General features: G+C 41.8%; 1 protein-coding gene across 1 annotated transcript in view; it reads left to right on the plus strand.

Moving 5' to 3' along the window:
• LOC109931445 (lysine-specific demethylase 9-like) overlaps positions 1-23,539 on the plus strand; it is a 73,167-nt gene that overhangs the window by 1,421 nt on the left and 48,207 nt on the right. The window contains exon 2 of the mRNA XM_020530741.2: positions 16,845-17,515. Within this exon, the coding sequence (XP_020386330.2) occupies positions 16,845-17,515 (671 nt within the window). The remainder of the gene's footprint in view (positions 1-16,844; positions 17,516-23,539) is intronic.

Consider the following 23,539-nt stretch of genomic DNA (forward strand, 5'->3'; position numbering starts at 1 on the left):
GATGCTGCCTGGCTCCAGCTCCACAATGTTATCTCTGACTCCAACATCGGCTGTTCTTACTATCTTTGTATGTCAAGTTTTTTTCACGATCTTAAGCCAGTCTAGAGTGAGTGCTTTGCAATGAGTGAACCGCTGGTTGTAATGTGGGAACAATGGCAGCAACATTGTGCACAGCGGGACCCTGCAAACAGGAGTGTGGTACTGACCAGATAATCTAAAAAATATTGGCCAGGACACGAGGGAGAACTGCCCCCAGTGCATTTCATGATAGTGGCCATGGGATTTGTTACATCCGCTTGAGAGAGTAGATGGTGTCTCAATTTAAAATTTCATTTTAACGGTATGTGACAAAAATGCGCAGTAATGTCCTGTGTTTCAACCTTGATTGTGGGCTAAGTCATCAGAATGGGTCTTCAACCCATGTCCTTGTCAGTTTAAAGAGAGCTCTCAACCACAGCTGACCCCATGAATCTGAGATTGGATTGAGGATTTGCAGGACATGTCCAGCTGAAGCAGTAGTTCAAGAAACTTGATCCATGAACCAGCATTTTCTATACTGGGAGTTGTTCATTTTGTTCATTTGTATGGGATCTCACTGTATAATATTACCTTTCATTTGCCCTACTTAGTCACTCAGTGTGAAAGGTTATTCATTTACTGTTAAGCACTTTGAGATGTTTTAACTGCAATGTAAATACAAATTGCTTCTTTCCTCACTACACGGTTATTGTATCGGGGGTTTTGGTCTGCCTTAGACAGCAACTGTTGGTGATATTTTGCTTCATATGCAAGGAGGACTTCACATTTATGACCTTGAGTTTAATGTAAAAGAAATCTATCATTATTTACTGTAAAAGACTGTGGAGTGTAGATAAATTGTTATGCTTTAAGTAAAATACAAAATGTTTTATCTTTAGTTTTAAGTTTCATTGAAAGGGTTTATATATTAAAACAATCTTGCCTGAAACTTTGTTTGAGGCTGCAGCAGGGTCATTGAATAGCATTTGTAGGTTGGAGAACTTTATTAAGATTAGGGTTGAGTTTGGATTAACTGTAAAATTTGCAACAATGCAGGAACCATAAATCCATTGGATTTGTGCTGAGACTATGGGTTTTTAGTAATTGTGTGTTTTTTTATTTGTTTGTGGGTGTGGCTGCTGGCCAACATTTACTGCCTAACCTTACTTTGTCTTTGAGAAAGCAGTAGTGAGCTGCCTTCTTGAATTGCTGCTGTTTGTGTGGTATAGGGACATCCGCACTGCTGTGTGGAAGGGAGTTCCAGGATTTTGACCAGGTGTGGTGAAGGAACAGAAATGTATTTTCAAGTCAAAATGATGTGCGGCTTAAGGGAAACTTGTGGCAGCGTTCCCATGTATCTGCTGCCCTTGCAAACTCTAGAAGGACAAGTTTGGAAGGTGTTGTCGAAGCACCCTTATGTGGTACACACTGCATCCATTGTGTGTTGGTGGTGAATGGTGTGCCTATTAAGCATTTTGCTTTGACTTGGATGGAATTGAGCTTCCTCAGTGTTGTTGAAGCTGTACCCATCCAGGCAGTAGGAGAATGTTCCATCCTTGTAGATAGAGGACAGACTTTGGGCAGTCAGGAGGTGAGTTATTTACTGCAGAATTCCAAGGTTCTGACCTGATCTTGTTGCTACCAAATTTATTTGGCTGGTCTAGTTCAGTTTCTGGTCAGTTGTAAACCCCAGGATATTGATAGAGGGAGATTCAGAGAATGTACCATTGAATTTCAAGACATAATGGTTAGATTTTCTCTGGTAGGAGATGGTCATTATCTGACACTTGTGTAGCATGAATGTAATTGTTCTATTTATATTTGAGGGTGTGACATATCAAAAGAAAATTGATTTGTAGGGACAGTTTATATTGGTTACTGTACCATACCCAGTCAATGAAGAAGATGCATTAAGAAAAGACAGTTTCTGCAGAGGTTTTCATAATGTCAAAATGGCCCAAAGTGCCTGACAGGCAACAATCTTCTAATTTCTGATGAAAGGTCACAGATCTGAAACATTAACTCTGTTTGTTTCTTTCTAAATGCAGTCAGATCTGCTGAGTATTTCCAGGATTTTCTATTTTTAGTTCAATGCTTCAAGAGTGTATTAGTCGTTATAAATTAGGAAACACAACAATCCCATTTGCACGAAGCCATATTCCGCAGCAACAATGTGTTAATCCAATACATTGGGCGCAAAGTGCCTTTATTTGTTTCTCTGAGGTGTGCCATTTTGGCAACATACAAAGCACGTGTCCTCATGGGGGCAATTGTGTATTGCAGTGGAAGGAACACTTTACCTGGTCATTTTTCTCCCCACACCTCTGCTACCTCTTTTGTTGGATCTTTAAGTTATATTATTTTCAACTTTTACTCATCTGGATAAGCATATGTAATGCCCTGAGACATCTTAGGATTTCCCTATGTGCTTGCCCAAACAAAATCTGTGTCTTTGGCACAAAAGTCAGTTTAATGTTGGAGATAGTTTGATCTGGATACTGGAGTTGCTGGTGGTCATGGGACCATAATTTAAATGCTCTTGTAAATGTCGCTTGTGAACTCACGCTGCCTGTCAAGCATGCTAGGATCTGATAGTTTTTGGGCTGAAAGTTTATTGAAATACATTAGATACATTGATTATTGAACAAATTGAATGATGTATTGTCACTTGCATTTTAGAGTGAAAAGTACAGTAAAATACAGTACAGTGAAAAGGTGATTATGATGTTTGGTCAGCAGCACAGGCTGTGTACAACTTGATACTGGCACCTAAAACTGGCTATGGAAGCTTCCAGGTTTAATCATAAGAACCCAACTGATTTGTTTCAGAGAAAGGAATGTTCTGTCCTTAATCTATCTAATTATGGCTCTGGTTCTACTCTATATTACTGACCTTTTATTGTCTGCCCAGGTTAACACTGAAATTCTTTTAGAAGCCCCTCCCTCAAGTCTCTGCCGCTTGGTTGTCCAAGTTTTTGATTTCTTGTCTTGAGAGCTCATCAAGTAGTTTAATGTTAAATTTTGTCTCAACACTTCTGTGGATCAGTTTGGGATGATTTTCTACTTTATTAGTTTGCTACAAAGTAAAACTATTCTTGTCTCTTTTGTGAAAAATACAAGTGACAATAAATTACTATTCTATTCTGTATCCACAATTACAGCATGGCCTCACAGAGGGTGCCTGGATTTTGTGCTCAGTTGTCTGGTGTAGACCTTAAGCCCACATTGTACAATGTTTAATATATCTTGGCATGTGTCATGTTAGAATTGTAAACTTTCTTTCAAAGCTGTGGTTTTTGATGAAGGGTAGATTGGGGTCTTCCTTGAATCAGATCTCTGCAAGCAAGCAAAATTCTTCCTGTAACAAAAACAGAAATTGCTGGAGAAATTCAGTTGGTCTGGCAGCATCTCGGGAGAGAGAAATAGTTAATATTTCAAGTCGAGTGAGCCTTCTTCAAAATTCTTCCTGAACTGTTCTGAAAGTCTGAGTTAATTGTTATTTATGGACTTTGTATTTGTAACCCTGAATAGTAAGCCCCACAAAAGCAGAGCTCAATGCTGCAGAAAACTGTCACTAAGGTAGCACCGTGGATCACTTCTGCTTCAGGGAGGTGGTTGGCAAAGCTAATAGTGCTGGTATGTTGTTTTGATTGGCTAGACCATCCCAGCTAAAAGAGTAGCCAATGCCATAGCTCAACTCTAGATTGCTGTTCCAAACTTGGGCTTTTCCTTGTGAGAGCACTTAATTTGGTATGAAAGGTGCAGGTGGGGAGAGCAATTTGAAGCAGTGAGTTCATCCTGCAGTTCAGCAAGTTGACTTTTATTTATGCAGTCAGTTGTGATTTTGCGTGCCCCAAATCATTTCACGAGCAGGGGACGTGGTCTTTGTTGACTGGGCCAGCATTTATTACTCATCCCTAGTTGCTCTTGATGGTATTTATGCAGAATTGTTTATTGTGCTAAAGGGCATGGGTAAGAAGGTACATATTACTACAGCCAGCGAGGGATGTGTATGCAATCTAGTGGCAGGAGAACCAATTCAGAGCTGCTACGTTCAGGGATATGTCAAAGTTCTAAAGCGACAATGACCCGGAGCGTGCTGCCCATCGGGACTGTGGGAAACAGAAATGGTTAAAGTTTTCAAAAGGGCTTTGGATAAGCAATTGGGGTAATAAATCTGCAGGTCTACAGGGGTAGTGTGCAAATAGACTTGATTGTATTACTGTGCAGAGTTAGCATGGACTCTGGACCAAATTACCACCACCTGTACTATATTGACTCCATGTTGTGCATGCATGTACGCTGATTAGTAAATATTTTGCCACACTCAATTTGAACATAACATTGGAGGTTTAGAAATAGGTGTGTGTGAAGAGGAGACTTTTGGAATATCTGGCATGTGAGATGGTGATGTTGTGCAGTCTGAAGCACTTTGTGTGGTGGCTGAACCCAACTGCTGTCTTTGCAGATGTGACCATTTCCATGATACTGTTTGAAGAAGAGCAGGAGAATTGCTTTTGCTGTGCTGGCCAATATTTACTCCTCAACAGGCCTCACCTAAGATGAGACAAAGCACTGTATGCTGGAGGCCTGAAACAAATAAAACAAATTGCTGAAAAAACTCAGCAAATCTGGCAGCATCTGTGGAGAGAAAACAGAATAAATGTTTCAAGCCCAGAAGTTCTGAAGAGGGGTCACTGGAGTCGAAGCATTAAATCTGTTTTCTCATCACTTAAGATAGATTATCCCTTAACCCTTAAATACTTCACTGGCTGTGCATACTTTTAAGATGTTGTTCTTTTAAAGGAGCTATGTAATTGCAAGTTTTTTTTTTAATCTATCTCCTGGCTGTGCATATTATTGCCATCTGTGTAACCTAGTGATTCTGCGTTTGCAAACAAGGTTCAGACCGGATCCTTTTGCTCAAATATCCTAAGTTGGAAAGCGCTAGTATGACCTAAGACTAAAATATGTATCTACTATCAGCCAACTCTATCCTGCAATAGGCCATCTGCTACTGAAACCTTGAGGCACAAGTATTCCAATACTGTCCTGGCCAACTTCCATAAACTTCAGCTTAGCCTGTCCTGCTCATCAATGCTCAGGAACTACATAAATTAGGGTTGTATTGCCTGGAATTTATAGTTAAAGGATGATTAGGTTGAGGAATCTAAGATTTTGAGAGAAGTTAACAGGATTGGTAAGATGAAATATTTTCTGCTGGCAGAAAAGTCCAGGATAGGGGGTTATTACCTTAATTTCAGAGACAGACCATTCAGGAAAATCATTTTCTCTTACAGGCTGCTACAGCTCTAGAAGTCATGCAAAAATCGTTTGACGCTGGGGCTCAATTAATTTTAAATCTGAGGTTGATAGAATAGAGCTAGTCAAGAATATTTGGGTGCACGGAGCCAAGGTGGGTGGGATGTAGTTAGAATATAGATTTTGAATTTGGGAATCTTGTAGGGCAGAAGTTGATCCCTAGCTCTGGGCAAGGAAGCCCAGGTTCAAGTCCCATCTGCTTCAAATATGTGTCTTAACATGTCTGAACAAGTTGGTCAAAATTACTGCAGATCACTCCTTGTCTCAGCCAATGGCAGACTCTGATCTGATTATCCCATTCTTCCTTTCATTGGTTTCCAGTCTCCCAACATCTGAAATTTTAAATTCTCAATATTGTTTATAAATCCATCCATAGCTAGCTTCTTGCCCATCCAACCCCTTCCATTCCAAGAATTATGAGGTCTTTCAGTTCCTTTGACCATGTGCAGCCTGCTTCTATCACATCATCACCAACAAAGGCTCTGCGGACTTCAGCCAAGGAATTTCCTTCTTTGCCTTTACAACTTTACTACTGAAAGCCCAATTCTGCTCATCCTTTAGCTTGATGTTCATTTTATCTGATTTGACTTCAGTGAGGCTGTGGGGAGATTTTTCTACAATGCAAGTGCTATATAAATGCAGGCTTTTGTAGCACTACTCAAGTTGTTGTTCAGATGTAAATCTGTGTACAGAAAATTGTTAGCTTCATTCTACACAAGTCTCCATTAAAATCGCTTTGATTTACTACTACCCTGATTAATGAGGAAGTTGTAGCTATCAGGATGCTTGTAGGGGACTTTAATTTCAGTTTTAACTCTCTCCTATTACCTTACTTTGCACAGTGGTTTCTCCTGATTGCTTTTCCTTATGTACTCTCCTCTCTAATTTTAGAATACCATCAACTGATTGTCTGGTCATTATCACATTGCTATTTGTGGGATCTTGCTGCATTCAGATTGGCTTCCATGTTTTCTCCGTGGCAATTCCTGAGGTGGTGAAAAGCTCAGTAGAGGTGTAAATCTTTTAGTTATGTGAGGTGAGCAAGATGGAGGAAAAAGGAGAAAAAAGGTTTAATTCAAGCTATTTACCTAGCCTGGTTTCTTCACTGGGTCTGTAATTAGATCTGTCCTTGAGAAAGTGGAGGTTGTCAAAGTCTTTGTGCAGCTATGAAATGTGTAATTTGTGGATTAGTACGTGGATGTTGTCTATGCAGGTGGTGTAGTCAGATTGTGTGACGCACAAGTGATCTTTGTGCTGCTTAATAATGGGAAACAGTAAAGTTTGCAACGTTAACACTGCATGAGGCTCCTGTTACAAGCTGTAGGTCAAACAAGAATATTGCATTGCAATCAGCAGAGCATTGCAGGGCCAGCCATGGAATAACTGACTGCAAGGAACAAAATAAGGAGTTGAAAATTATTCACATATCACAACTGAAATGGGTGTGGCGCTTTCTCCACTTCACATAGTGCAAGTGATTTTTTTTCATGTGGATTGGTGTTGTAGAGGCTTGCTTTGTACACCGAGGTTTCTTTGCTGACAGCTTTATGAATTGGTGTTCCCATGGCTGCATAGCATTTGAGATTTTAGTGCTGTTGAAAATCAACTTGTTTTTGAAGTAGATTCTGATTGTGATTTTTGTACCAGAGGTGCATTTATTTTTGTAACCCCCTCCTGCCCTGCCCTCATGACTTTGATATTTCTGCTGATATATCAGTCTGTTGTTCAAAACCATTTTAATTTTCTGAATCTGATCTTGCCCTTGCCTCCTGTTTCCAACGAGCTGTGCTATGTTTACGCTCCAAAGTGCAACAGCCTGTTTAAAGTCGGTGCCAGTCATTTTGTGGTAATGATCACAATGACAGTTCACTTAGTCACCCTGGTTATCTGTTCAAAGTCTGCCACACTCGAAACCTTGGTAACAGTGTACAAGCAACAGAAATAAACCACTACAGATTTGCACGTTCAGCTCAACTTGCTGTGATTTCAAGTAGAATGATTCCAGAGTGACTTAACCTAGGGAAATAGCTCGCCGTCTGACTAGATGCTGAGGAGCAGCAAAGTGTTTCAGAAACAGCAGCATGTATTTATTTTGTAAAAAATGATTTGTATGTGAATATTTATATGGCATCTTTCACAACTTTAGGACGTCCCAAAGCTCTCTAGAACTAATGAAGTTCTTTTGAAGTGTGCCACTTGAGTTAAAAAAAATCCCTTCCTGCCAAAATGAATGCAGCAAGATCCACAGTCGGCACTATGGGATCATTTTTAATGATGTTGATTTTGATGAATATTAGCTTAGGACAAGGGGGAAAATTTCCTTGCTCTTACAATAGTGCCATGGGATCTTTTGCTTCTACCTGAAACAGAAAATGGCAGCTGGGTTTAACATCCCATATGAACGATGGCACCTGTGCCAGTGGAGCACTCCTTTACTGCTGCTCCGGGGTGTCGGTCTAACTGACCGTTCTGAGGAAGGGTCACTGGACCCGAAACGTTAACTCTGTTTTTTCCTTCACAGATGCTGCCAGACCTGCTGAGCTTTTCTAGCAACTTTGTTTTTGTTCCTGATTTACAGCATCCGCAGTTCTTTAGGTTTTCACTGGACTCAATGTTGGCTTTATTTTCAGGTCATAGAATCCCTACAGTGTGGAAACAGGCCCTTCGGCCCAACAAGTCCACACCGACCCTAAGAGCATCCCACCCAGACCCATCCCCCTATAACCCCTATAATCTACACATTCTTGAACACTATGGGCAATTAGCATGGCCAATCCACCTAACCTGCACGTCTTTGGACTGTGGGAGGAAAGTGGAGCTCCCTGAGGAAACCCACGCAGACACGGGGAGAATGTGCAAACTCCACACACCCTGTCGTCCGAGGCTGGAATCGAACCCGGGTTCCTGGTGCTGTGAGGGAACAGTACTAACCCCTGAGCCTTTCTCTCTACAAATGTTGCTGGACCTGCTGAGTTTCTCCAGCAGGTTTTTGTTTTTGTCAGTCTAACTTGTTCTCAAGTTTCTGGAATAGATTTAAATCCACAGTCTTCTGACTCTGAGGGAAAGGGTGCGACCAACTGAACAGTATCTTACATTCAAGCCTCTACCTTAGTAAAATGTCCCAAGGCATTCTACAGGAGCTTATCAAACAAAAGTTGACACTGGGTCACATAGATATTGGGATAGCTGATCAAAATCTTTAACGAGAAATGTTGCCGATGTTTAGAGAGAGCATTTCAGAGTGCCAGGCCTTCGTAGGTAAAAACACGGTCATCAATTTTTGGTCATTTAAAATCTGGGATTGCTAAAAGACTAGAATTGTGGCTCTGAGTTTTGGCAAACCTGTGTGATATTGATTGGGAGTTTGGTTAGCTGTGCACATTGAATTGATCCCAACGTAGCTGCTGCTAACGTTTCAGTTTTGTAGCCACGTCGACTATCTGATGAGAAACCACACTATACCTTTGATACATTTTTGACACAGTGACTGTGAGATTCCCTTGTGTTTAAACCTATAACCCTTTCAAAGGCTCAATATGCAATGAAGATATCTCTTTATGTTTTCACAGGCAGGTATTTAGGTTTGATATCCCTCTGTTGCAACCCACTAGTTCTGTCTATAAGAACTGGGCCAAAAGGTGGGTGTGTGTTGGAGATGACTCCCTGCAGCTCACTAACTGGTTGTAGTTCAACTAGGACCTGACATCATAAAGTTCTTTCACTTTGAGATGCCCAAAAAGTCTACTGTTACTGGGTCAGAGGTGGTATATTAAGAGTTTGGTCTTGCTGGCTATTCATGTCTGGTGTTCACTTGCATTTAAATAACCTTTCCAGCATTTATAGCGATGTCCAGATGTAATAATTTTGATTGAAGCTGATATATCATTTGAATAATATATTGTATGTTGTTTCCTGTATTGTGTTAACCATTCTGTCTTTGCTAATGAGGACCTTTAAAAGCCCTCTGTTTGGTGATGGGCACTGCTGTGTAGTAATGTAATTCCTTCATCAGCATGGTACTTTGCAAATTTCTAACCTCTAATTGACTCCAGACATCTGATGCAACAAAATCAGTTTTTGGGTTTTGGAGGTTGATGTAATCATGTAAGTTAGGGCCAGTTAATAGAAAAATACTTGTCTGTCAAAACTTGTGTTTATATGCCCTTTAAAAAGTTGGAGGCTCAAATCATGCGGGCTTGCAACCTATTAAACTTGGTAATGACCTTGTATAAAATTTCACATTTTCCTTAACGCATTTTGGCTAGGATGCATTTCACCAACTCACCAAAGCTGCTTTGATAACTGTCTCAAACCTGTGACCTTTGCCACCTATGTGCAAAGGGCACTCAAACTCATCAGACTAACTCCAACTCCTCCTGTGTGTCTTTCACCATCCTAATTTGGAAATATTTCCTTCATCACCATTGAGTCAAAATCCTGCTTAGTTACCAGCACTGGGAGCACCTTCACCACAGACTGCTGCATATGAAGCAAGCAGCCAACCACAACCTTCTCATGGGCAATTATACAATAAGTGGCCTTGCCAGTGACCCCTACATCCCATGGTCAAATTCAAAATGATGTTCAGGACTGGCTAACAGTCAAAACTGATGTCCACTAAAATTGCAAATGATAATGCAGGAGTATTTTTACACAGAATTTTTACGAAGCATGCGATCCCAGGATAGGGGATGAACATTTGCCTTTCTTTTCAGGTCTGAAATCTCGCCAGAGCCATCTGCCTGTTCCCACCAGCACCCCTCCCCCTGCTCAGCTGCTTGAGGAAGTTAGCCAAGGGACAGATTATTATAAAATACAGCTTCTGCACTTCATGCAAACCATGGAGAGATTCCTGGTGCCCTACACCACCTCGTTCTGCCTGTCGGCCAAGAAAGTTATCAGTAACCAGCTGGTGCTGACGAGCACGTGCTGCTGTTTAAAATTCTGAATGTTGAGTGCCAGTGAGCAGAATGCATATTTACTGTAGTATCAGCTTTGTGTTTGACTGTAGGCTGCATCAAGCTAGCATTGAGTAATCCTGTTTCTCCAGAAAAATCTTACCTTTTGTAAATTGATGTATTAATGGCTTTTACTTAGTCCTGCAAAGGGTTCAAGGTGCTGGGCATCCTTAGTCTGAAAGGTTCATTGATATTTCAAGCTGAACATTTTTTCCTTTGTTCATACAAGATTAATTCTGCACAGGGCACTAATTTAAAAAAAACACCTAGCCAAACCTTAATTATTCCCGTGTTGTTCTTTTTTCACTGAAACTCAGTATAGGTAAGTCCTAAAATTAATGTAGACATTAAGGATGTTGATGTGACAGATACATTGCACAATATGTGATTATCCAAGCTTTGAAATACATCCAGATTTCACTGACTGTGACCTTTCGGAAGCAGAAGTACTGTCCTGGTTGTGGTGTGAGAAGAATGGGATTGCATCCAAGTTTCAATCTCTCTAAAGTGCTGTTTTTTTTCAAGGCCATTAGCTTTTGGTAACTGCGGTAATCTGGAAAGAATGTGAATTCTGCATTTTATGTATCCTGACTAAAGGAATACATTTGTCATTTTGCAGGGGGAGGAATTGAGGACAGCAGCTGAGAAAGAGTGAGCTCCAGGATTCATTAACTACAATACTAAAACATGGCAGCCTTTACCTTAATTAAAGTTATCCTGAGCCTTTATGATTGTAATAAATTGTGTCCACAGTTTGAATTTGTGTTAAGTTGCCAGTTCGTTGTGAAAAATAATCTTAAGATAATGGGCTGGAAACCGTGATGAGACCTTATCCCGTGTTGCTACCTTTTCTGCTAATATAAACTGTGATTTGCTTTGCTTTTCTTGATTTCCTGAGTGTTGTGTAAACTCAAAAATATTTGTGTTCAATCAAAGGGAATTTGTACTCCACTGCTTGCTTTTCTGTGGTATTGCACTTGGGAGTCAACTTCCCAAGTGTTGCCTTTAGGTGAAGCAGATAAGGGTTAGCGGATGGGTGAACACTTGAAACAGGACCCTTAAAAGTAGGGCCATAAGATAAGTGGCCCATTCAGACTCTTCCATGCTGAAGGAAGATCGTGTAGTGATAATGTCACAAAAAAATAAAATGCTGCAAAAAAAAGTCTCAACAGGGCAGGCTACATTTACAGAGAGACAAACAGCATGAGTGTAAATGGAGTTCTACAAAAGATCATTGACCTGAAACATCAGCTCTGTTTTACTCAACTCAAAAGCTACCTTATCTGCTCAGTATTTCCACATGTTCTGTTTCTTAACCGCATTATTATGTTCTCCACATTTCTGTTAACCACAGGTGTTTGAGTTGTGTTGCTCTGGGTAGACAACAGCAAATGGATGTCTTGTTGGAAAAGCAGAGTAGGGTATTCTGGGTATACTCATGCCCTGCACTGATATAGATGTTTAATGATAAACGCACGAGGAGAACGAAGGATAATTACCAAACCTGGTGAGCGGAAAGCCCATGGATACAGATAGAACTCTGATTTACAATCCCATGTTACTGCTCACTGACTTAGAGGAGTGAATTACGAACAGATGTAAAACCAATGTGGCATTCAATCCTGTAGGTTTCTGATGGGTACATCAGGTGAAATTATTCTTTGTGACTACATATTCATGTAAACTTAGCTTGAGGGACTTGCCTTACTACAATCTCCAGGTAGAGCAATAGTCTTTCCTGCACATTGGACTATAGTGCTGCTGAAGGTATGCTGCAGGTAATCATCATAGAATCACTGAATTGTTACAACAAAAGGGAGCCTTCAACCCATCGTGTTTCCTCTAGCCCTCTGAAGGAAATGTCCATACACTGCTGCTCTCCTTCCACATCTAAAAATGTGGAAACGTTTATGATACCAAAGGAGAGATCGTCATGTCGGCACCAACCAGACAATTAACCACCCAACTCGACCATATTTTCCATCACTTGGTCCGTACCCTTGGAGGATTCAGGATTTCAGGTGCATGCCCAGACATTTTTTAAAATCTGATAAGGGTTTCTGCATCTACTGGCTTTTCAGGCAGAGTTCCAGATCCCTATCACCCTCTGGGTGGAAAAAGTAACTCTTTTACCAATTACTTTGAATCCATGATCCCGTTTAACTGAACCCTCTGCTAAGGAAAGTAGGTCCTTCCCATTGACTATATCCAGACTCTCTCAACCTTTGCACCCCAATCAAATCTTTCCTTAGACCCCTGTGTTTCGAGGATTACGACCACAGCCTATTTAATCTTTTCTCGCTGCAATTTTCTAGTCCTTGCGATATCCTTGTAAATCTCTGTACACTTTCTTATGCAACTGCATCCCTTCTGTAATGAGATAACCAGAACTGCATTCAGTACTTAAGTTGTGATGATTTATGCAGTTCCAGGATAACATCCCTGCTCTCTTTTTTTGCCTCAGCTAATAAAGAAAGGGATGCCATACACTGTCTAACCTATCTTATTGACCTGCCCTATTCCTTTCAGGGATCTGAGGGCATTCACTTTAACGTCCCTCAATTTCCCAGCATCGGCTCACATTTCTCCAGGATGAATTCGATTTGTCAGTTGGGCAGAAAATTGGCCTGTCCTTTGGGACCTCCTTGCAGTCTGCAGCTTCCATCCTCACTAAATGCCATACAACCATTTTTTTCTGCTGTCTGTGATCTTCTTTGATTATACCCGCTGTACTTAAGTTCAAATCAATTATATACACATCACAGAAATACAGGGACCTAACTTTAAGCCCTGGGGAGCCCCACTGGAAACAGCAAAAACACTCAACATTACTTTCTGTTTCCTGCTAATGAGCCAATTTTGTAATCAGCTTGATGCATTCTCTTAGATCCCATTGACATTTATTTTAACTAGTCTGCCATGTGGAACGTTGGCTGATGTAGTTGTGTGAAATGATGTTCTTCTGAAATGTTGATGAATACAAGGTAAAAGGTGACATTGTTGTCTTTTACTTTCTCTCTCCTGTCTTTTTCCCTCTTCAATCCACTTATCCCATCACAGGAAATGTGATTGAACTTTCTAGTAGTGTAATTTGAGATTGATAAACTAATTTCTCAGGTGTCTTCATCTCCATGTCCTTCACCTAGGAATCAAATTGTTAGTCCTTCCCATTGGTAATTACATTGATGTGGTCAGCCGTTTTGTGTCACAGCTTTGTAGGGCATAATTTGAATGATGTTTGAGCACAGGACTGTGTTTTTAATAGTTTTTCAGAAACCTCACTTAGCAATAGTTTGATGGTGACCTAGGAGAGACAGTTGCTGAGATGGTGGACTTTAAAACACAAAAGTAAGGTGGGCAATGTTTGTAATGTACGGAATAATGACAGATGAAATGTAATATTACCAAAATGCTCATAGAACAGATCATGTAAGTAACTTGTGGATGTTGAAATAGCTATAAAGGAAGTTGGGAGAAATCTAGAAGATGTAATCAATTCTGGAGAGCAAAAAAAATGTCAATATAGCAATAAAATGCTTAAGTAAGAAGACCATAAGACAGGGGAGCAGTAATAGGCCATTTGACCCCTCCAGTCTGCTCTGCCATTCATTGAGATCATGGGTTTTATTTGATTTGTTTACTGTTGCATGTACCTTGGTACAGTGAAAAGTTTTGTTTTGCACACAGTACAGGCAGATCATACCATACAAAGTGTAATAGGGTAATAGAACAGAGTGAGGAATACAGTGTTTTGGCTGCAGAGAAGGTGCAGAATGAGCAAGATCAACATTAAATTTAAAAGTCTGAGGTCCAAACTAACCCGATACTCTGCAATTTCACTTTCCTGCCTTTACTCCATTATCCTCGATTCCCTTACTGATTTAAAAATCTGTCTATCTCAGCATTGACGGCTGTCAGCAGTAAAGAATTCCACAGATTCACTAGCATGTGAAAGAGAAAAATGGATGAGCCTCTAGTCCTGGATTCTACCACAAAAGAGAAGTTACCTATCTAACATGTCAAGCCCTAAGGGTCTTTTATGTTTCAATAAAGACTCTTCTCATTGTTCAAAACTCTAATGAGTGCAGCTCAACCTATTTGGTCTCTCCTGGTAGGAAAATCTCTTTCTACCTGAAATCAATTCTTTGGACTGCCTCTAATAGCAATATTCCTTTTGTTAAATAAAGGGACTGAAACTATTCACTGAATAATGCCTTATATCATCTTAACAAGACTTCCCTACTTTCATACTCCATTCGCTTTGAAATAAAAGCCAGCAGTCCATTTGCCTTTTTCTGGTGAACTTGTGTGGTGATGTTTATGATTCTTGCAGGAGAACCCCCAGTTCGGTCAGTGCTGTGGCTTTCTATAGACTTTCCTCACTTAAATAAAACCAGTTGTTCTGTTCTTCTTTAAAATTGTTGCCAGTGAATCCATTATCGTTGTAGCTACTTCCTTTGAAATCCTAAGATGAAACTTATCTCTCCAGGGGAAGTATTAGCCTTTAGCCCCCATCACTTTTATTTCACACTTTTATCTAGTAGTAGTTATTGAGTTTAATTCCTCCTACTACATCCCTTGCTCTGTAAGTCTATGCATTTTCCCCCTACCCCGCCAACCTCCACCCCTGAAACCATGAGTTTAAATTGCTCTCTACAGCCCTTGGTATTCAATGCATCAGGACACTGGTCTCAGCATGGTTCAAGTGAAGCCTGACCAGAATAGCTCCCTTCTTTCCCAATGCTGAAACTAGTGCCTCATGAACTGAAACACATTCCTCCCATACCAATCTTTAAACCTTGCATTTAACTCCTTGGCTTTATTTACCTGTGCCAGTTTGCTAATGGCTCAGGTGGTAAATCTGAGATTAATGCCTAGGAGGTTCTACTTTTTATTTTAACTCCTAGTTACTATAGTTAATCTCTAGTAGCACACCAGTCACAGGAAATCCGATTATGATGGGTCAAATAGTCTTGTCCAGAGCTGTCTTGTACTATGCCCTGCAGACTGATGTTGTAATATCATCTCTTGGATTAAGCTGCAGACTGCAGTCGTCTTGAATATCAGGTCTATATGGCATCTATTCATATCTCATTAAAGCTTTTGGCACCCAAATATACTCCAGTCATTTGAAACTTGATTCCAGTTCTTCAGATCTATAATGCTGACAGTATATACTTGTGAATTGAACTTGTACAGACCTGTGTCTGTTGGTTGTATGGTATCCCTTGATTAACCTACCCAAAATTCTGCTTTGTTAACCCAATTTAAACATATACCAAAACTTAATATATCAAATTATCTTGCACAGGCCTCTCACTGAGAGTACAGGCTGTCTGAGGATAAAAGGTTAATGATCTTTCATTTCCGAGCTATATCTCTACTTACCTTAGCTCAATCAAAAATATCAACCAAGCTGAATATATTAACCACAAGCAACGTGTGTTTTAATGATGTAAGCATTTCCACGACAAAAAAATTAAGCAATATTTAATATATCTTAAAGAAGAAATTAAAGTACCATGTCAAATGTTACTACACAAAATAAGAGGTCGTGGTGTTGGCGTGATATGTCGGTATAGATAAAAGTGTGGTTGGCCATCACGATGCAGCAGGGATAAGTGGTTCATTTTTGGGTTAGCAAGCTATAACTAGTGGAGTGCCAGGGAAGAGTACTGGGAACTTAACCATTTGCAATCTATATCAGTGACTTGGATGTGGCTCTGAAAACAAGGGAGCTAGATTTGCCGCTGGTGCCAAGTTCGCTGAGAAAGTCCGTTGTTGAGTTGGGTGGGGGAAGGGGTGCAGGTGGGAATGGAGTGTCTGCAAAGGGATATAGATAGGTTGAGATTTGGCAAAAATTGGACAGATGGAGAATAAAGTAGGAAAACATAAACTTATCCACTTTTGCCCCAAAAATAGCAATGTAGTATTCTATTTAAATGGCAAGAGAACGCTGAACTCGGGGGAATCTGGGTGGCCTGCTGTGTGCATCACAAACAGTTAGTTAGCAGGTACTGCAAGACAAATGGACTGTTTGCATTTATTGCAAGGCAAATGGAATAGGAACTTTTACTGCACCTGTACAGGGTCCTGTTGAGACCGTATCTGATGTACTGTGTACAGTTGGGGAAATCTCTTCCGTGGAAAACAAGGAGACTGGGTCATTGTATTTATTCAAGGCTACAGTGGATTTTGATGAGTGAAAAGCAGACAGGAACGTGAAGTTGAGAGCACAGCTAATCGTCTGTAATCTTCTATGAATAGCTGGGCTGAATGGGAGCTGCACGCAACCACATCCTTTGTTCCTATGATGTACTGTATGTTCTCAACATAATGGAACTTTTAAGAACTTTTTTTGCAGTAAAATTATTCATAATAAGTTAGCACCCTATACACATCTCGGAGAATACTAACAATCAGACTGTTCCTATGTGGTTACTGATTCAGCCTCTACATAGAGAAGAAAACATAAAGCCTTGGGTTTAGATTTGCAGTTGTACAGTATAGATTTGATACAACCTTGGAATTTATTCCCTATCACAGGTGGCTCTGATGAAAATGGGAAAAGCCGGAGACTGGATGAGTACCTGGGCAAAAAAACAAAGAAAAAGAAGAAAAAGAAACATCGGGAAGGTGAGCGACCGAGACGGCTAAAAATGTACAACAAAGAGGTTCAGACGACCTGTGCAGGAATCACTCACATTGACCTGGACACTTTGGGACACGGTTCCTTTGATGAATCGAGGGTAATCAACAAATCCTCTGTTGAACATAATGAACAACTTGACAGGTTGGATATGAAAATGAGCCATTGTGCCATCCCCTCAGGTGCACAGTTACCGTACTTATCTCACAGAGACCACTGTGTACGGAAGGGACTCTTACGGACAGGTTCCTCTAAGTTTGCCCATTTCATTCACGTGGAGCATCAACCAAATGGTGGTGCACCAGTGCTCCATGCCTACATGGATGAACTCTCTTTCTTGTCTCCTATGGAGATGGAGAGGTTTGCTGAAGAATTTCTTGCTTTGACTTTCAGTGAAAATGAAAAGAGTGCAGCTCACTATGTAATGGCTATTGTACATGGAGCCGCAGCTTACCTGCCAGACTTTCTAGATTACTTTGCTTTCAACTTCCCCAATACTCCAGTGAAAATGGAAATCTTGGGGAAGAAGGATATAGAAACTACAACCATCTCGAACTTTCGTGCTCAGGTAAGAATTTGTTTCCTACACTTGCTGGTTGTTTATAATTCATTCTTTAAAATATAAATGAAGAGAAAGTACTTGATGATAGTTGGAAATTCAGAATATGGACCGCATGCTAAAACAAAACCAAAAAAAAGTGGGTGCAAAGGCAATTCCCTGGGCTGTTGCCAGGGATGGCATGTTTTGGCTAAGCAAGGAGACTGGGTAGGGTGGGCTTGTTTTCCTTTGAGCAAAGAAGGCTGAGGATGACCTAATTGAGGCGTATAAACAGACAAAACTTTGCCCTTAGAGTGGTTAATAACAAGGAGGCATAGATTTAAAGTAAGGAGCAGGAGGTCTAGAGGTGATTTAAGAATTTTTTTTTATCCCAGAGGGTGGTGGATATAGAGTCATTACAGTGTGGAAACAGACCATTCGGCCCAACAAGTCCACACCGCCCCTCCGAAGAGCATCCCGTACAGACCCATTCCCCATGTCTAACCCACCTAAACCTAAACATCCCTGAACATTACGGGCAATTTAGCATGGTCAGTCCCCCTACCTTGCACATCTTTGGACTGTGGGAGGAAACCGGAACATCTGGAGGAAACCCACGCAGACGTGGGGAGAGTGTGCAAACTCCACACACAGTCGCCGGAGGCTGGAATCGAACCTGGGTCCCTGGCGCTGTGAGGCAGCAGTGTTAACCACTGAGCCACCGGTCTGAAAGGATGGTAGATGGAGGGACCTCAAAACATTTAAGAACTCTTTGTTACTGTTTCTGGAGGTTTGTTCTTACTAGTTTTTTAAGTCACTCAGTATGTCTTTCAGCCCAGACTATTTTGGAGACTGGTAAGCTAACAACACTCATACTGTTACAGACCTTTTCTCTCTCAATAAAACCTGTATGCTGTGTATTCTTCTGGATGGTTCTGTCTTTCTGTGGCACTAGATTCCTTTTCTCTAGACAGTAATTTTTTTTCTAGTGAACTGTGCCGTTCACTTCAATGATTTAACCACCTCATTAATGTACATATAAATACACTTCTGGACACCCTCCCACTGCACATGGAACACAAATATAAAAGTAAAACTATGCCTTCCCTTCTTAACACAATGTAGAAATACCAATCAAATTTGAAGCCAGGCATTATTTCATGCACTTTAGAACTTGTGAAGATTTATGTTTGTTATTTGGAAACAAAGCATAAGTGCACTTGATGGGCTGAATGGCATATCTCTTTGTTGTACATGTTATGTAAATCTTTTTAAATTGGCTATACTCAGGGTACTTCATCCACTTCATTTTCATGTCTGCCTGCATATCCTTTTGCAAATGGAATATAAATATGGAGTAACTGAGGTGCCACTTCTCTGCTTCTAAAGTAAACAAAAATAGTCAGGTTGTCAGTATGATTTTGAAGCTAATTGGAGGGCTTGACCAAGGCTTCACCTCATTCCGAGTCTGCAAGCTTTTGGACAGAAAAAAGAACAAGTTTTATTTTGCTAGTTTTCGTCCCAATATTGCAGTTCTGAAAAAGAGCAACTGGGCACTAAGCGTTGGCTTTGCTTTCTCTCCACAAACACTGCCAGAACCACTGAGTTTCTCCAGCAATTTCTGTTTTTGTTTTGGGTTTCCATTATCCACAGTTCTTTGGGTTCTTTTGGACACAAGGAGCCTCAGTTTAATGTCTGACCCAAAAGATAACATTTCTGACAGTGCAGGTCAGAAGAGTCCACCTTGAGGGAGAACTCAAACCAAAAGCCTTCTGACTGAGCTGAAAGTGCTCCAAACTGATCCAATGGGGCAGTGGTGGCCTAATGGTGATACTGTTGGACGTGTAATCCAGAGGGCCACGCTAATATTTCGGGGACATGGGTTCAAATCCCACCACGGAAGGTGGTGAAATTTAAGTTTGTTTAATAAATCGTGAATGTAAAGTGACTCTCAGTAATGGTGACATGATAATGACCAATACTTACCACTTTAAAAAAAAACTGGTTCATTAAAAGCAGGAGCAAATTACTGCAAATGCTGGAATCTGTACTGAAAACAACACAATGCTGGCAATCACAGCACGTCAGACAGCTTCCACGGAGAGACAGCGAACTAACATTTCAAGTCTAGATGACTCGTCAGCTGTGTTGTTTTTAGTTCCTTAATAGCCTTCAGGAAGGAAATCTGCCATCTTTACTTGATGTGAATCTGGGCCCGCAGCAATGTGGTTGACTCTTAACTGCCCTCTGAAAAGCAAGCCACTCACTTCAAAGGAAGTAAATGCTGGCTCTGCCTGCGATCCTCACATCCCATAGAAAAAATACACATAAAGATGTCCTGGCTATTGTTTTTCCCTCTGTCAACAACACACAAGCATATTATATAATCATCGTCACATTACTGTTTGTAGGAACTTGTGCTCAAATTGGTTGCATTACACTGTGGCAGTCCTTTGACAGTACTTTATTGGTTGTGAAGCATTTTAGGATTTCCTAAGGTTGTGAAAGTGGCTATACAAATGCAAGCCTTTAATGTGTTCAGCTACTTTAGATGCCGTTTGTGTTAGAGCTAGTTATTAGAGCTAGAGTTTTAGAGCTAATTATTGCCTCTAAGTTTCACAGTTCAGTGAAATTAGATGTAACATTTCACTTCACTTGTGTGGAAGAATAGCTGCTGACTCCCATTCAATGAAATATTCTGTCAGTGTCCACCTATGTAGCAGTTATATGGTTAAGATGTTGATTGTGATCATTTTTTGCAAATTAAAATCTTTCTTCTGTTTGTAGTGTCTTATATCACAAGCAAGCTTATCTGCTTTGAATCAATGTTTAACATGATGTTTTCTGTAAAGCTGAAACCTGTGGATATTCCGAGACAACAAGGTGCAGGGCTGGATGAACACAGCAGGCCAAGCAGCATCATAGGAGCAGAGAGGCTGACTTTTCGGGCCTAGACCCTTCATCAGAAAAGGGGGAGGGGAAGGGGGTTTTGAAATAAATAGGGAGAGAGTGGGAGGCGGATAGAGGAGAGGATAGGTGGAGAGGAAACAAACAGGTCGAAGAGGCGGGGATGGAGCCAGTAAAGGTGAGTGTAGGTAGGGAGTTAGGAAGGGGATAGGTCAGTCCAGGGAGGACGGACAGGTCAAGGGGGCGGGATGAGGTTGGTCGGTAGGAGATGGAGGTGCGGCTTGAGGTGGGAGGAGGGGATAGGTGGGAGGAAGAACAGGTTAGGGAGGCAGGGACGAGCTGGACTGGTTTTGGGATGCAGTAGGGGGAGGGGAGATTTTGAAACTTGTGAAATCCACATTGATACCATTGGGCTGCAGGGTTCCCAAGCGGAATATAAGTTGCTGTTCCTGCAACCTTCGGGTGGCATCGTTGTGGCACTGCAGGAGGCCCAGGATGGACATGTCGTCTGAGGAATGGGAGGGGGAGTTGAAATGGTTCGCGACTGGGAGGTGCAGTTGTTTGTTGCGAACCGAGCGTAGGTGTTCTGCAAAGCGGTCCCCGAGTCTCCGCTTGGTTTCCCCGATGTAGAGGAAGCCACACCGGGTACAGCGGATGCAGTATACCACATTGGCAGATGTGCAGGTGAACATCTGCTTGATGTGGAAAGTCTTCTTGGGGCCTGGGATGGGGGTGAGGGAGGAGGTATGGGGGCAGGTGTAGCACTTCCTGCGGTTGCAGGGAAAAGTGCCGGGTGTGGTGGAGCTGGAGGGGAGTGTGGAGCGGACAAGGGAGTCACGGAGAGACTGGTCCCTCCGGAAAGCAGATAAGGGTGGGGAGGGAAAGATGTCTTTGGTGGTGGGGTCGGATTGCAGATGGCGGAAGTGTCGGAGGATGATGCGTTGGATCCGGAGGTTGGTGGGGTGGTACGTGAGGACGAGGGGGATTCTTTTTTGGTTTTTATTGCGTGGACGGGGTGTGAGGGATGAGGTGCGGGAGATGTGGGAGACACGGTTGAGGGCATTCTCGACCACCGAGGAGGGGAAGTTACGGTCCTTGAAAAACGAGGACAACTGAGATGTACGGGAGTGGAATGCCTCATCCTGGGAGCAGATGCGGCGGAGGCGAAGGAATTGGGAATTGGGAATAGGGGATAGCATTTTTGCAGGAAGGTGGGTGGGAGGAGGAGTATTGGCATCGTTGTGGCACTGCAGGAACAGCAACTTGTATTCCGCTTGGGAACCCGAAGGTTGCAGGAACAGCAACTTGTATTCCGCTTGGGAACCCTGCAGCCCAATGGTATCAATGTGGATTTCACAAGTTTCAAAATCTCCCCTCCCCTCACCGCATCCCAAAACCAGTCCAGCTCGTCCCTGCCTCCCTAACCTGTTCTTCCTCCCACCTATCCCCTCCTCCCACCTCAAGCCGCACCTCCATCTCCTACCGACCAACCTCATCCCGCCCCCTTGACCTGTCCGTCCTCCCTGGACTGACCTATCCCCTTCCTAACTCCCTACCTACACTTTTACTGGCTCCATCCCCGCCTCTTCGACCTGTTTATTTCCTCTCCACCTATCCTCTCCTGTATCCCTCCTCTATCCACCTCCCACTCTCTCCCTATTTATTTCAAAACCCCCTTCCCCTCCCCCTTTTCTGATGAAGGGTCTAGGCCCGAAACGTCAGCCTCTCTGCTCCTATGATGCTGCTTGGCCTGCTGTGTTCATCCAGCCCTGCACCTTGTTGTCTCGGATTCTCCAGCATCTGCAGTTCCTACTACCTGTGGATATTCCATTTGTTTCTAGGTTCGTAACATCTTCCTTTGTTGTAAGTTCACACTGGTTTGTAATTCGATTTCTTTGCGCAATACACTGAAATATCAGAGTTGGTTCAGAATTAAACAGCACTTTTAAAATCAGTAGTATTTGTGTATTGAAAAGCAATTGGAGGTCCTGTGCGAGTTGCACATTGGGTATTATTTCTCCTTGTAGCGGAAATTCCGCATCCCAAAAGTTGACATGGGTCAGTCCATTATAGAGTATTGAAACAGGATGGGGCAGGAATTATGAACTTTATTAATCTTTCCTTGAATCGCAATCATTATGGTGTGGAAGGTGACCACTCAAACAATCATGTCCGCACTGGGTCTCTGAGCATTATCCTCTTGCCTTTTCCCCAGAACCCTACACTTTATTTCTGTTCAAATAATCAGCTCATTTCCCTGCGAATGTCTAGATTGGACCTGTCTCCACCATTCTTCCAGACAGTACATTTCAAACCCTAACTACAAGAGTGTGGCATGACCCAACAACCTTCTGACACGGTGAGAATGCAAATAATGAATAGTGCACTCTTAGCCGCAACAGACGTGCTGATATCAAAATGCGAATTTTAAAAATGAGGGATCCCTTTACTGAGCAAGTACTGAAACCTGCAAGTACCTTTACCTGTTTAACACAGCTTGAAATGAAAGTGGCAGGGAAGGCTCAGTGCCTTACTGCAGGGGTCTGTTATGACGGAAGTTGCAAGAAATATGAACTTCTGTGCACACTGGCCCTTTGTTAGAAACACTGATGGCTTGTTCTAATACAGACATGGCTTTTCAGAAGATTCAATAAAGCATCTGTGTTCATTTTAGAGTTTAACCTAATGGGTTCCTTTGTAGGAGCTGCTCCAGGATTAGTACTGCTCCTGAATAAATGAGGAAGCTGGAAGAATGCCAGAGAGACTGAGTAAGCAAGTGGTTATAAATATTTGCTGGAAGTCTCACGTAGAGGCTGTAACTCAGCTGTCTGACTGTGTCCTTGGGTGACGCTGTTCCTGATTCAGGACAGTGTGTCTTGGCAGTACTTGGATGTTAGAAAAGGGAAACAGCTTACAGTTGTTTGAACATTCCTGCCTTATCCTTTAAGCAAACTTGTACTGCTGGAGACATCACTTGGTTTGATAATTCACTTAATTTATTACGGACAAAACACTCATGTAGTTTCACGGTACAGAGAGAGACCCTTTGGTCCATCATGTCCACATCGTCGTTAAGCACCTATCTACTCTAGTCCAATTTTCCACTACTTGGCCTGTAACCTTGTATACAACAACATTTCCAGTACT

This window comes from Rhincodon typus, chromosome 25 (assembly GCF_021869965.1).
Source record: "Rhincodon typus isolate 14 chromosome 25, sRhiTyp1.1, whole genome shotgun sequence".
NCBI classification, from domain to species: Eukaryota; Metazoa; Chordata; class Chondrichthyes; order Orectolobiformes; family Rhincodontidae; genus Rhincodon; species Rhincodon typus.